Source organism: Stegostoma tigrinum, chromosome 28 (genome assembly GCF_030684315.1).
Source record: "Stegostoma tigrinum isolate sSteTig4 chromosome 28, sSteTig4.hap1, whole genome shotgun sequence".
Classification (NCBI taxonomy): Eukaryota; Metazoa; Chordata; class Chondrichthyes; order Orectolobiformes; family Stegostomatidae; genus Stegostoma; species Stegostoma tigrinum.
The window spans coordinates 30,920,396-30,933,808 of record NC_081381.1 but is presented as its reverse complement, the minus strand read 5'-3'; the positions used below and the strand labels follow the sequence as shown (position 1 = coordinate 30,933,808).

The window sequence follows — 13,413 nt, the reverse complement described above, 5'->3', positions numbered from 1 at the left end:
GAGCAGCCCTACGTCCTTTGGGACCAGGGTAACAACTTTATTACTGCAAAAGGAAACATGCTGTTGAAATTAGAGATAATGGGAACTGCAGATGCTGCTTGGCTTGCTGTGTTTATCCAGCTCCACACTTTGTTACGCTGTTGAAATGTTTTGTCCTGCAGTCATCATGACAATTACAAGAATATCAAATTTCAAACGGAGCAACAATTTATACTACATGGGGGGGGGGGGGTATAGATTAGAGTTAATTGCAATTTTCTTTTACCTGGGATGGGGTATTTCAAAACTAGAGGGCACGTTTTTAAGATGGGAGGAGAGAGATTTTAAAAAGCCATGAGGGGCAATTTTTTATTTTACAAAGAGGGTAGTTCACGTGTTGAATGAATTTCCTGAGGAAATGGTGGTTGTTGGTATAATAACAACATTTAATAGACATTTGGATAAGTACATGAATAGGAAATGTTTGGAGGGATATGGACCAGGACCAGGCAGGTGGGGCCAGTTTAGTTTGGGATTACATTTCGCATGGACTGGTTGGACTGAGGGGTCCATTTCTGTGCTGTATGACTCAATGACTCTATGCATGGAAAAAGGATACTGATTGTTTGGCAAGTAGACGCTGACTGAGGTGTTTACATGGAGAATTCCCCTAGAGAAATGTTGTTCCCTCCCCCCAACCTTTTTGGTTTGTTGAAAAAGGCACAATATCTGCAGGGTTTTATTTTGTTTTGCTAAAAGCTACATCTATTCATACACAGGACTCTCAAAAAGCCTATTTCTTCCCCACATTCAACATTTCCTTCTTATTTATTGCTCAACCCAACCCCTCCCCTTCTTAGTTGTTACCATCCTACCTCTCTCCACATTTATCACTTATTCATTGCCATCCAAGTACTACCACCGTTATCCCCTTCATTATCTCTCTCCCCTGCTCTTTATTCACTCCCACTACCCTTTATTAATGCCCATCTTCCCTTCACTATCTCCACCTCAAAGTGCGGATATCCATTTGCTCTGTATGTAGAAATGAAAGGTACTACTCCTCTGCATTTACTTCACTCAAACAAACCTCTTAAATTAACAGCATAACCAATGTCATCAGTATCTTTAAGCATAGAGACATTTAAACAATGGTAGGCACATGGAATGGGAAGAGGAGGTTTTGGTAAACAACCTAAATATCTCCTGTCAGCTAGTTTCGTAATAAAGAAAAATCTTGTATCAGCTGTAGGTCAGTTGATAGTACCCTTATCTCCCAAGACAGAAGGTTATGAATTTCAGTCTCATTCCAGGATGCAAGTACATAAGTTTAGATATCAGATCGTTATTACATTGCTATTTGTGGGAGCTTGCTGTGTGCAAATTAACTGTTGCTTTCTCTACATTACAATAGTGACTAAACTTCAAAAAGTACTTAGTGGCCATAAAGCATTTTAATTCATCCTGAGGTCATGAATGTGCTATAGAATTGCAAGTCTTTATTATCAATTTTGAGGTAACCCTCCTGTTTTTTTTTCTTCTATTGTGGGTGTTTCTGGCAAGGCCAGCAATTGCTGCCCATCTCTAATTACTGTTGAACTGTGGCTTGCTCGGCCGTTTCAGAGGGCAGTTAAGAGTCAATTACTTGTCTGTATGTCTGGAGTCAAATGTAGGCCATTCCAGTTAAAGGTAGCAGATTTAATTCCCAAATGGACAATTGTGAACGAGATGGGTTTTTATAACAAATTGTCATGGTTACCAATACTCAAACTGGCTTTATAATCCAGATTTATTCACTGAATTAAAATTTCATCAGCTGCCATGGTCGGTTTTGAACCTCAGAGGATTAACCTGAGTGATGATTACCAGCCCAGTGGCATTACCATTACTGCACTAAACATAAACACCAGTGCTGCACTGCAAATTTCCAAAATGAAAGGCAAATATGTACCGTGAGAAACATAGGTCATCATTCAGGTGTTAAAAATAAATTACCCTACATACGAGGTATTGTAGTGGATTTCACTAGCTTATTTTGAGAATACACTTGCCTTTTTTGGCATGGTCCCCCTATTTCCCATTTCTTTCTGATCTTGGCTTTAGTGAGCCCTGCTTTCAAACTTCTAGTTTCCAGCTTCACCTTTGTGATCTTGGTCTCCCATTCACCCCTGTCTGGGCTTTTTACTCTTCTGTTCCTTTCCTTGTCCTCTGGTCTGTTGATCTCCTGGCTTACTTTTGAGGTTTCCCATCCCCCTTTCCCAGGAGAATTAGGACGTCTGTAGCCATTTGTCATATCTTTCGGAAATGCCCAAATCAGTTTAAATGTATGAATCCGATTTCAAAGTATTGACTTAGCAAAGTCCCACACAGAGCAAATGAGATGAATAACCAGTTATCTTGTTTTTGGTCACATCACTCACAGGAGGATTTTGTACAGGACACCTGAAGAACTTACTTATTCTTTCATTTATGTGCTTTCGTATCCACTTAAATCACCTGGACAGGTGATAGAATCTATCTAATTTGTCTGCAAACAACACTTTCCTTTAGCATGTTTTGTTTTTGGGCGGTGTCTTGGAAGGTTTTACAGTGCACTACTCAGTGCAAAGGATATAGCTAGAGACCAACTTTTTCAAAGTAGTTCTTTATTTACATTATGTTAAATACATACATTCTAGCAAAGCACGCAACCTGGGTTGTTGCTCCTTCTTCAGAAGCTTATGTGATCATAACATTATCAATAAGTAGCTTCCTCTGTATATGTTCAATAGTTAGTGTTAGAAATAACCCTTTGCACTACATCTTACCTCTCTCCTGTTCAATTATTTTTCTCTCTGCACAATGGAATTCCTGCTCTTCCTACTCCTGTATACTACTGCACTGGAATCACATCACCAGCTCAAGCTCTGAATTAAGCTTGAATGTACAATCAAAGGGGATCTAATTTTGAGATCCCAATATGTAAGTCAGTTTTTACCATGATTAAGGACAGATGCAGAGCACTCTCAAAAATTGAATGCAAAGTAATTCAAATCTATTTGCAGTGGCATGGGAGAAGTAAAACTTTACTTTGTCTTTTGGGTACTGTGCATGCATTTGAGCTTTATGTTCTCCTAAACCCCATCTCCTGGCTTTGAAAACCAATATTATTCATTGATTTCAGAATAATGGGCATTCCAACGCAAAATTTGAATATCTGGTTGTATGCCCTGAGATTTTCATTTTATTATATGAACTCTGTCCTGTAGGCTTTCATGTATTCATGCTGCAAACATCTGCAAAACAGGTGAATGTTGAACATATGCTTAAAGCTATCTTAAAGATACAAACAAAAGACTCAACTTCTAAATACAAACAGAAAATGGTTAAACTATTCAGCAGGTTAGACAGCATCCATGGAGAGAAAAACATTTAACGATCAGGCTCATGTTCTTTCAACAAAACTTGAGGAAAGATAGAAAAAATAATAAATTTTGAGCAAGTGAAAGGTCTTGAGGAGGACAAGAAAAATTAAATGGCAAAAGGTGTCATGGAAAAAAGAAATGGATGGTAAGTACACCCAAGGACTACAGCAGTTCAAGAAGGCTACAGAATTGGATAGAAAATTGGCAGAAAGCTGGGAGACAGAGTAGTGATGGATGAACAAAAACAAAGTTGCTGGAAAAGCTCAGCAGGTCTGGCAGCATCTGCGAAGGAAAAAAAACTGAGTTAACATTTCGGGTCTGGTAACCATTCCTCCTGGACGTGAAATATTAACTATGTTTTTTCCTTCACAGATGCTGCCAGACCTGCTGAGTTTTTGCAGCAACTTTGTTTTGTTCCTGATTTACAGCATCCACGGTTCTTTCAGTAGTGGTGGAGTGTTGCTTTTCAGACTGAAGGCATGTGACCAGCAGTGTGCTGCAAAGATCAGTTCTGAGTCCACTGCTTTTTAATCATTGATGTAAATGATTTGGATGTGAACAAAGGAGGGATGGTTAGTAAGTTTGGTATCATCTGCAAAATTGGTGGTGTAGTGAACAGCGAAGATGATTACTTCAGAGTACAACAGGATCCTGATCAGATGGGCTGAGGAGTGGTAGACAGTTTAATCTAGATGAATGTGAGGTGCTACATTTTAATAGGGCAAATCATGGCAGGACTTATACACTTAATGGCAAGGTCCTGGGGAATGTTACTGAACAAAGAGACTTTGGAGTGCAGCTTCACGGTTCTTTGAAATTGGAGTTGCAAGTAGACAAGGTAGCGAAGAAGGTGATTGGTATGCTTGCCTTTATTGATCAATGCATTGAGTATAGGAGTTGGGTCATTTTGCGGCTGTTCAGGACATTGGTTAGGCCACTTTTGGAATACTGCATTCAGTTCTGACCTCTCTGCCATAGCAGGATGTTGCGAAAATTGAAAGGGTTCAGAGAAGATTTACAAGCATGTTGCCAGAGTTAGATGGTTTAAGCTATGAGGAAAGGCTAAATAGGCTGGGGCTATTTTCCCCAGAGTGCCAGAGGCTAAGGGGTGACCTGATAGAGGTTTATAAAATCATGAGGCGCAGTGATAGGGTGAATAGTCAAGGTCTTTTCCCCAAGGTAGGGGAATCCAAAACTGGAGGGCTTCGGTTTAATGTGAGAGTGGAAAGATTCAAAAGGGACCTAAGGGGCAACCTTTACATGCAGGAGGTGGGGCACGTGTGAAATGAGTTGCCAGAGGAAGTGGCGAAGGCCGGTACAATTGACATTTAAAAGAGTACATGAATAGGAAGAGGATTATGGGCCAAATGCTGGCAAATGGGACTAGATTAATTTAGGATATCTAGTCGGCATAGACAAGTTGGACTGTAGGGTGTGTTTCCACTTTGAACTTTTTCTACAACTCTGAGGCAATTTACTATCACTTTTGCAAGGCAGTCAGAGATGAGTAACAGACGCTTCTCTGCTAGTGATATCCATATCCCCCAAATAAATGTATATCCAACCTAGAGAGATTAAGAAACTAAAGATGTGACCAGATAAAGTGTACTGACTGAACAGCATGCGTATGACTGCAAAGTGAACATACTAACAGAAAGCAGAAGTAGGCCATTTAGCACTTCAAACCTGTCTGCTGATCAAATGGTTGATCTATAACTTTAAATCTGTATTCCAACTTACCCCAATAACCTTTCAACCCTTTGGCTTAACTAGAATCTATCTGCCTGAGCCTTAAAAATATTCATGGACTTTGCTTCCATGAACTTTTTTAGAAAAAGAGTTCTAAAGTCTTGTGACCCTCTGAGAGAGGTAATGAAAGATGATTTCATCTGTGGCTTAAATGTTCTGAGGAAGGGTCACCGGACCTGAAATGTTAACTGATTTTTTTTTTTCCTTCACAGATGCTGCCAGACCTGCTGAGCTTTCCCAGCAACTTCTGTTTTTGTTCCTGGTTTACAACTTCCACAGTTCTTTCAGTTTTCATCTGTGGTTTAAATGGGAAACTCCTAATTTCTAAACAAGTTCTAGAGAAAACAATAAATACATTGGAGACAATGATTTAAAATAATTGAATGCAATGTTGAAGAGGGATATCTTCCCTGTTTTTCTTAAAATAATGTCAGAAGATCTTTTACATGCACAGTGGCTAGGAGGCATAAAATGTTACCACCAGTTGGGGAAAAAAAGTGGCCAAACCTGATAAAATGGATATAAGATATCAAAGTATGTAGCTGGATGAACACAGCAGGCCAAGCAGCATCTCAGGAGCACAAAAGCTGACCCTTTCGGGCCTAGACCCTTCATCAGAGCGGGAGATGGGGAGAGGGTTCTGAAATAAATAGGGAGAGAGGGGGAGGCGGACCGAAGATGGATAGAGGAGAGTATAGGTGGGGAGGGGATAGGTCTGTCCGGGGAGGACGGACAGGTCGAGGAGGCGGGATAAGGTTGGTAGGTGGGAAATGGAGGTGCAGCTTGAGGTGAGAGGAAGAACAGGTTAGGGAGGCAGGGACGAGCTGGGCTGGTTTTGTGATGCAGTGGGGGGAGGGGGCGAGCTGGGCTGGTTTTGGGATGCAGTGCGGGAGGGGGAGATTTTGAAGCTTGTGAAGTCCACATTGATACCATTGGGCTGCAGGGTTCCCAAGCGGAATGAGTTGCTGTTCCTGCAACCTTCGGGTGGCATCATTGTGGCACTGCAGGAGGCCCATGATGGACATGTCGTCTAAGGAATGGGAGGGGGAGTTAAAATGGTTCGCGACTGGGAGGTGCAGTTGTTTATTGCGAACTGAGCAGAGGTGTTCTGCAAAGCAGTCCCCAAACCTCTGCTTGGTTTCCCCAATGTAGAGGAAGCCACACTGGGTATAGTGGACACAGTATACTACTTTGGCAGATGTGCAGGTGAACATCTGCTTGATATGGAAAGTCATCTTGGGGCCTGGGATGGGGGTGAGGGAGGAGGTGTGAGGGCAAGTGTAGCACTTCCTGCGGTTGCAGGGGAAGGTGCTAGGTGTGGTGGGGTTGGATGGGAGTATGGAGCAGACAAGGAAGTCGCAGAGAGAGTGGTCTCTCCGGAAGGCAGACAAGGGTGGGGATGGAAAAATGTCTTGGGTGGTGGGGTCGGATTGTAGATGGCGGAAGTGTCGGAGGATGATGTGTTGTATCCAGAGGTTGGTGGGGTGGTATGTGAGAACGAGGGGGATTCTCTTAGGGTGGTTATAGTGGGGGCAGGGTGTGAGGCGGGAAATGCGAGAGACACGGTCAAGGGCGTTCACGACCACTGCGGGGGGGAAAAGTTGCGGTCCTTGAACAACGTGAACATCTGGGATGTGCGGGAGTGGAATGCCTCATCCTGGGAGCAGATGCGGCAGAGGCAAAGGAATTGGGAATAGGGGATGGAATTTTTGCAGGGGGGTGGATGGGAGGAGGTGTATTCTAGGTAGCTGTGGGAGTCGGTGGGCTTGAAGTGGACATCAGTTTCTAGCTAATAAAATGTGAGGCTGGATGAACACAGCAGGCCCAGCAGCATCTCAGGAGCGCATAGCTTTTGTGCTCCTGAGATGCCGCTGGGCCTGCTGTGTTCATCTAGCCTCACATTTTATTGTCTTGGATTCTCCAGCATCTGCAGTTCCCATTATCACTGATACAATCAGTTTCTAGCTGCTTGCCTGAGATGGAGACAGAGGTCCAGGAAGATGAGAGATGTGTTGGAGATGGCCCAGGTGAACTTGAGGTTGGGGTGGAAGGTGTTGGTGAAGTGGATGAACTGTTTGAGCTCCTCTTGGGAGCAAGAGGCGGCGCCGATACCGTCATCAATGTAACGGAGGAAGAGGTGGGGTTTGGGGCCAGTGTAGGTGCGGAAGAGGGACTGTTCCGCGTAACCTACAAAGAGGCAGGCATAGCTTGGGCCCATACGGGTACCCCATGGCCACCCCCTTTGTCTGTAGGAAGTGGCAGGAATCGAAAGAGAAGTTGTTGAGGGCGAGGATGTGTTCGGTGAGGCAGCTGAGGGATTTTAACTAAGGGGGAAGTGCTGGCTGGATTTAGTGGAGTCTTACTTCCTATTGACCTGAACTAGAACTAAGTCAAAATAAGAGCAGGTAAATGGTTCTATTGGTTTGGCATCCCATCTAAAAGAGAGCAAAACCTGGTTGCAAACATTTTTTTTAAAAAAGTAGCTAACATTTACGCGTATCCACTGCTTCTCAATCACGAGATAACCGATTTTCTAAGACTTGCCTTGAGCAGAGAAATCATATAAATTTTACTGTCCAGAAGAAGACAATTCGACAAATCATGTCTGGTCAGCTCTTCAAATGGACTACTGCCAATTTCCTGCATTCCCCCCCCCCTCCCCCTTGGATGCCTCGACACTTCTGCCTCCACCACGCTTCCAGGGTCTGCATTTCCACACCGGAACTGCTCATTCGGTGAATTGTCCTTGATTTTTCAAACTCATGCGCAAAGCGGATAGAGTAGATTGGGGGAACTTCTTCCGTCTCGTTTAAGAGTCACGTTTTTGTTTAATCGGAGGGCAGAGATTTGATGTGATTTGCAAAAGGAAAAAAATGTCACGGAAGAAGTAGCTATGCTGTGATCTGTACTCAAAGCAAGCGGGCACGAGTTATCTCATGATTGAGAAACTGAACCACATGGCGTTTGCATTATTGCTGACTATGGTTGTTTGGTAAATGGCTCGCAAGCAGACTTTGCTGAAGTAGTAAATTTTAAGGGGAAGATGAGGAAATTGAGTGGGACCGATTTGAAAAAGGAATAGACAAACCCATTCAAACATAGAGCAAATAGCACCTCAATGCACGCCTCTGGAACTCGAGTCTCCGATCAGATGCCATAGATAATATCACGTGACGCATCATGTGATCTCTGCCAGGCTGAAGTTTCTGCGGCTCTGTCTTCAAGATCTTGCAGGCAAAGTGGGAGCAGGTTGTTTCAACAGTTACTTTGGTTCTTGGTGACTATATTCCCCCGCTGAACTTGAGAATTGACTCTGATTTTATTTTCCTCCTCATTAAGCGATTTCGCAATCCCCAATCCTGCTGAAATGCCATTTTAAATGTAACCAATAACTCCATATCCAGCCAACCTATTGCTGAAAGGGGCTTTCCTGCTCCTCTGATGCTGCTTGGCCTGCCGTGTTCATCCAGCTCTACACCTTGTTATCTCTCTTGCTGAAAGGACGGGGTAGCGATGTACGGTGATTGAATATTCTTCATTTCCTGTACATCCCCTTGGTGGCCCAATTCGGGCAGTTAATTTAACTTCCAAATTTGGATGTCATCATAAACGTTGCCGTCCCTTCGCCCCTGCCACAAGCCGCTTACCTACAAAATCTGCTGCCTGTATCGGTGTTGATGTATTGGGTTGTTTCTTCGATATTTTTGCTCTGCTTCTTGGTCAGTTTCTTGTTTATTTCCATCCCCTAGGCTCTTACTGGGGGAAGTTGTCTGACGCAAAAACTCCTCTGAACCGTGTGGTGTGAGTGATGGCGGACTACCTCATGGGAAACTTCACCACTGATTGCCCGAACGGATCCCTGTTTGTTTGGAACGTACTGAAAGAGTGCACCGAGAACGGTAGAGATATGGCGAGTGTTGTTCTGGGCTTGTTCTCCGTCTTTTGTTTCATGATGGCTGCTTTCCCGTAAGTATAATTTGCCGTTCATGCATAACTCTACCAACTGAAACGCTCAGTTGGCTCCGAGCGCCTGAAAATGTATAAATGCGTACATGTTTTCTCTCAATTATATGCTTTTTCCACCGTCACCAAAAACTGTTGATTTTGCACCGCATAATCCTGAACAAGGGACCTATTGGAGCGCAAGGAAGCTATTCAGCACTTTGAGTCGATTCTATGAGAGCATTTTTCCATAGAATCCCTACAGTGCGGAAACAAGCCCTGGCTGACAGATATAAACAAGGAGTGTCAGAGATTCTGTTCACTTGAGCCGCTTCTGTACTAGCCGTGTCAGTGTCATCTACTGTGCACATGTAGACAAAAGGTGACGGGATACCGGCCTACGTTGTTATTTCACTTAGCATCTCTCTTGTGAATACTTCCAAAGTTTCCCTCCTCTCCCCAGAAAATCCTCCTTTCAGCCCTAAATTACCAACAGCTTGTTCTGAAGCCGTTGCTGCGTCAACCCTGCCGATCCCTGTAGGAACTTTGAGTTTTAAATGAGATTGCCTCTGATTCTTCAAAAATCCAGATAATATCTGATCTGTTAAACCTTTCTTTGTGGATCATTCGCATCATTCCCAAGAATTACTTGAGTGAACATTTTTGAAAGTGGAGAAAGCCAATTTATTGATTCAGCAACATTGATCTCTGAGTAATGTTTAACGAAGGCTGGTGAATAACGTATAGAATCGAGTAGAAGTCGATCTCGAGTAAAAGTCAGCCAAAAAAGTGTGGAATTTTCCATAGATCTCATGTAAAAATTGATCTTAGTTCTTCACAGATAACAGATCAACACATTATCCTGTAAGTAAATGTTACAGTGAAGAAATGAATTATTTCGTGCTATTGTGCTTGAAATTGCTTCATCGTTTTGCGTAAAAATCCCCTCCCAGGAAAAAAAACAAAAAGTAAACAGCAACATTTTAAACGGAAAATTATTGAAGTTGCAGAGAAGACAGATAACTGTGTAGCAGCAAGAGAATTTTTGTTTCAGAGAAACATGAGAGACTGGAGAATGATATTGAACCAACTTCGGACAATGCTAAAGCGAAAGTGTGCCAACAGAGGTAAACCTAGCCAGAATTGGAGAAAAAAGTTGCTGAGTGGGTGCTTGAAAATTATCAAAACTGAAAATGTGTTAGTTGTGAAGTCATCCGAATCCATACGCCAAATGAATCGAAGAAGGATGGAATTTCAGATTTTAAGGCAAGAGCTGGATGGTGCATAAGGGTCATGAGAAGGCATGACTTAGTACTTTGACAGGGAAGTAAGACTGCACAAAAGCTGCCTGCTAACCTAGAATATATTACAGTAATTACTGTTATTCATTTGAGATCAATTGGGCTTCTGCTATTGATACAGTATTTTGGAGTGTAGTATGAATTTAAGCCCCTCCAAAAGAGCGGCACGGTGGCTCAGTGGTTAGCACTGCAGCCTCACAACGCCAGACACCCGGGTTCGATTCCCGCCTCGGGCAACGGTCTGTGTGGAGTTTGCACATTCTCCCCGTGTCTGCATGGGTTTCTTCTGGGTGCTCCGGTTTCCTCCCACAGTCCAAAGATGTGCAGGCTGGGTGGATTGGCCGTACTAAATTGCCCATAGTGTTCAGGGGTGTGTGGGTTACAGGGGGATGGGTCTGGGTGGGATGCTTCAAGGGGTGGTGTGTGGACTTGTTGGGCCCAAGGGCCTGTTTCCACACTGTAGGGAATCTAATCTAATTGTAAAAGTGGCATTTGTGTAACCGTTGACTCCATGAGTTTAACCTTAAAGGACAGTCTAAAAAAAGTTGTTCTTTTACAGGAGTATATATGGTAATCCAAATAAGGAAATAAATACATTTGCAGCAACATGAAGTTTCGATTTGCTTGGTGAATGTTGATTAGTTCCAGCACACAGCCTCATTTTGTAAATGCCTGTTATCTTCCTCCTTAGGCTCTTTAGGCACAAATTTCAACAACCTCTAGGGTAATTGAGGATGTAAGAATAAAAAAATCACATCCCAGACAGTGTATTCAACTTAATCACAATTGTGCCAGATTCTGCCCTCACTTTGCCGATGGAGTCCATCCAAGCAATCAGAAGCAGGAATTCTTGCTCTTTTTCTTCAACTTTTGCAGGACTCTGAGGTCCCAAACACCGTTTTAAGAGACTGGAAAATGTGCACCTTGTGTCAGTAAAAGTGGCCACAAAGCAGCTTGAATTGTTCTAAGGATCCTGGTGCTCTGAGCGTCCATTACAATTTGCCATTGCTTACGTGGTCAGACCTCTGTGGTTTGGGGCTAGTGCCAGTGTGGCTGACCTTTACTTCCTCTGAATTGGTCTTTTAAAAAAAACCTCTGTTGTATCGGAATGGTACAGTGGTTCACACTTCCTCAGAACAACCAAAGGTACTTAATAAATGCCACCCTTGCCAGTGAGCACATCCCAGGAATTTATTTTAAAAATGCTTACTGGGAACTCATTCTGGATCTTATTGGTCCATTTTGGATCAGTGCCAGACACAAAAAACAAGAACATTTCAGATTCTTCCTGCAGCCAGTATGGTCTCCTACTAAGAAGTTGGGATGTCTTTGCCAAGTGTGTCCAATTTCTGCTCACCCTCATTTGAGGTTGCTATTTGTAACATAATTGAAATTGGTGGCACACTGTATCACAGCAGTGTTGATTTGGCTGAATGATGTCTTCCAATGCGGGGGCTGCCGACTTAGCCTGCCTCCCTGTTTGTGTTGTCGTGCATTCTTTCTCTTGTCACGAATATATCTAACCAATTCTCTTTTGAAAATACTCCATTCAATCTGCTTCCACCTCCTCTTCACACTGTATACTCATTGCTTGGAAAATGTCCCATTTCAGTCTGGTCCTTTTGCCAAATTGTCTTTAAACTTGTCTCCTCTTGTTCCTGACACTGCTCATTGAAACAGCTAAAGAGGAGAAACTATCAGAATCCTGACAAATGAAAATATTTTATGTACTCAATGAATATGAAAGAAACAATTGTTTCACTCTTTCCTACAGTGTATTTTTTATGTCTGTTGGTCTATTCGGTTTCTGCATTTTATATTAGCTGTACCTAGAAGTAGTGTCAAAGAATATTAGAGATGGTCCTTGTTAATGTATTTAATCAATCTGTCCAGGTATATAATGACACACTTCTGAAATAGATTGGATTTGAACTCCACTACTATGGCCAGAGGTAAGAGTCTGTCCAAACCGTTCACGTAGCTTGGACAGATATGATTTGAACTTGATCTCCTGGAGAATGACGGGTATAGTAGGCGAAGGGCTGTTGTGGTGCGGATTCTTTACCTATGAGAATGTTGATCTGAGTTTAAATCCTACTTGCCTCAGTTATGTGAAAAGTTTGGAGAGATTCTTGTGAAGTGGTGGTATGCCCCTTCCTCTGGCCCATGATACCTTGGTTCAGGTCCTGTCTATTTCAGAAATGTCATAGTATGTCTAGACAGGTTGATTTAAATATATTAACAAATCTCAAATTTCCTTTGACCGTATGTGTAGCTAATATAAAATCCAAATGCTAACCAGGCCCTGAGCCTGCGTAGCTTCTGGGATCAGGCATTTTCATACTCAAGGCTGTAGGCTGCCCTTGTTAGTAAGTTTGGGGAAGGATGATCGTCTGTGAAGGGCGAAGCAAAGAGTCATTCGAAGTAGCCATTGAGGAAATGTTGTACCTGTGTTGAGGGGTAGAATGGGTGAACCTGAATGGATTATCTTGGTGTTAAAATTATTTTGGGAACATGCTTAAAACTTTCTCCTCTATATCTAGAAAGGGCTATACTCCTGTTAAGATGTGAGCTAATGTCTACAACTGTCTTTTATTGAAGTTTTGCAAAATGATTTATAACTTGTCAATTTTACTTTAGGCAGTGTTATAGTTCTTATCTGAAAGGAAACATGGACCAAGCTGTATCAATCTGGTTCCTGATGGGTTGGCTGGCTGGTGACTCATGCAATGCTCTTGGTGCATTCTTAGCTCAGCAATTGCCAGTACAGGTGAGCAGTCTTCACATCATAAGATGCTAATGTGTGCAGCCCAGTTAAATGATCAGTTGAAGACTAGAATAATTTGAATATGACTGCAAACTTTCTGAATCACAAGATCTGTCGTGTTTTACATTCTGGGCTAATTTTGTATTGACTGCCTAGACTGAAACTCTATTGAATTACCTGTTTTGAGTTGTTATTATGCATTGTGAATCTGTGTCATGTGCATAGCGATTGCTGTACCTTATGCAATTAAATCTTTCTGTCACCTTTGGCC

The 13,413-nt window shown here is 42.6% G+C and overlaps 1 protein-coding gene across 5 annotated transcripts in view; it reads left to right on the top strand.

The window, feature by feature from the left end:
* slc66a1 (solute carrier family 66 member 1) overlaps positions 1-13,413 on the top strand; it is a 30,652-nt gene that overhangs the window by 2,010 nt on the left and 15,229 nt on the right. For 2 of the 5 annotated variants that reach the window (XR_007250482.2, XM_048561334.2), the window contains exons 1-3: positions 7,867-8,381; positions 8,882-9,098; positions 13,016-13,145. Coding sequence is in view for 4 of the 5 variants with exons in the window: in XM_048561334.2 (XP_048417291.1) it covers positions 8,941-9,098; positions 13,016-13,145 (288 nt within the window). In the remaining variant the exon portion in view is untranslated. Of the gene's footprint in view, positions 1-7,865; positions 8,382-8,528; positions 8,648-8,881; positions 9,099-13,015; positions 13,146-13,413 lie in introns of those variants that run through there. The other 3 variants (XM_048561337.2, XM_048561336.2, XM_048561335.2) reach the window with 3 other exon arrangements.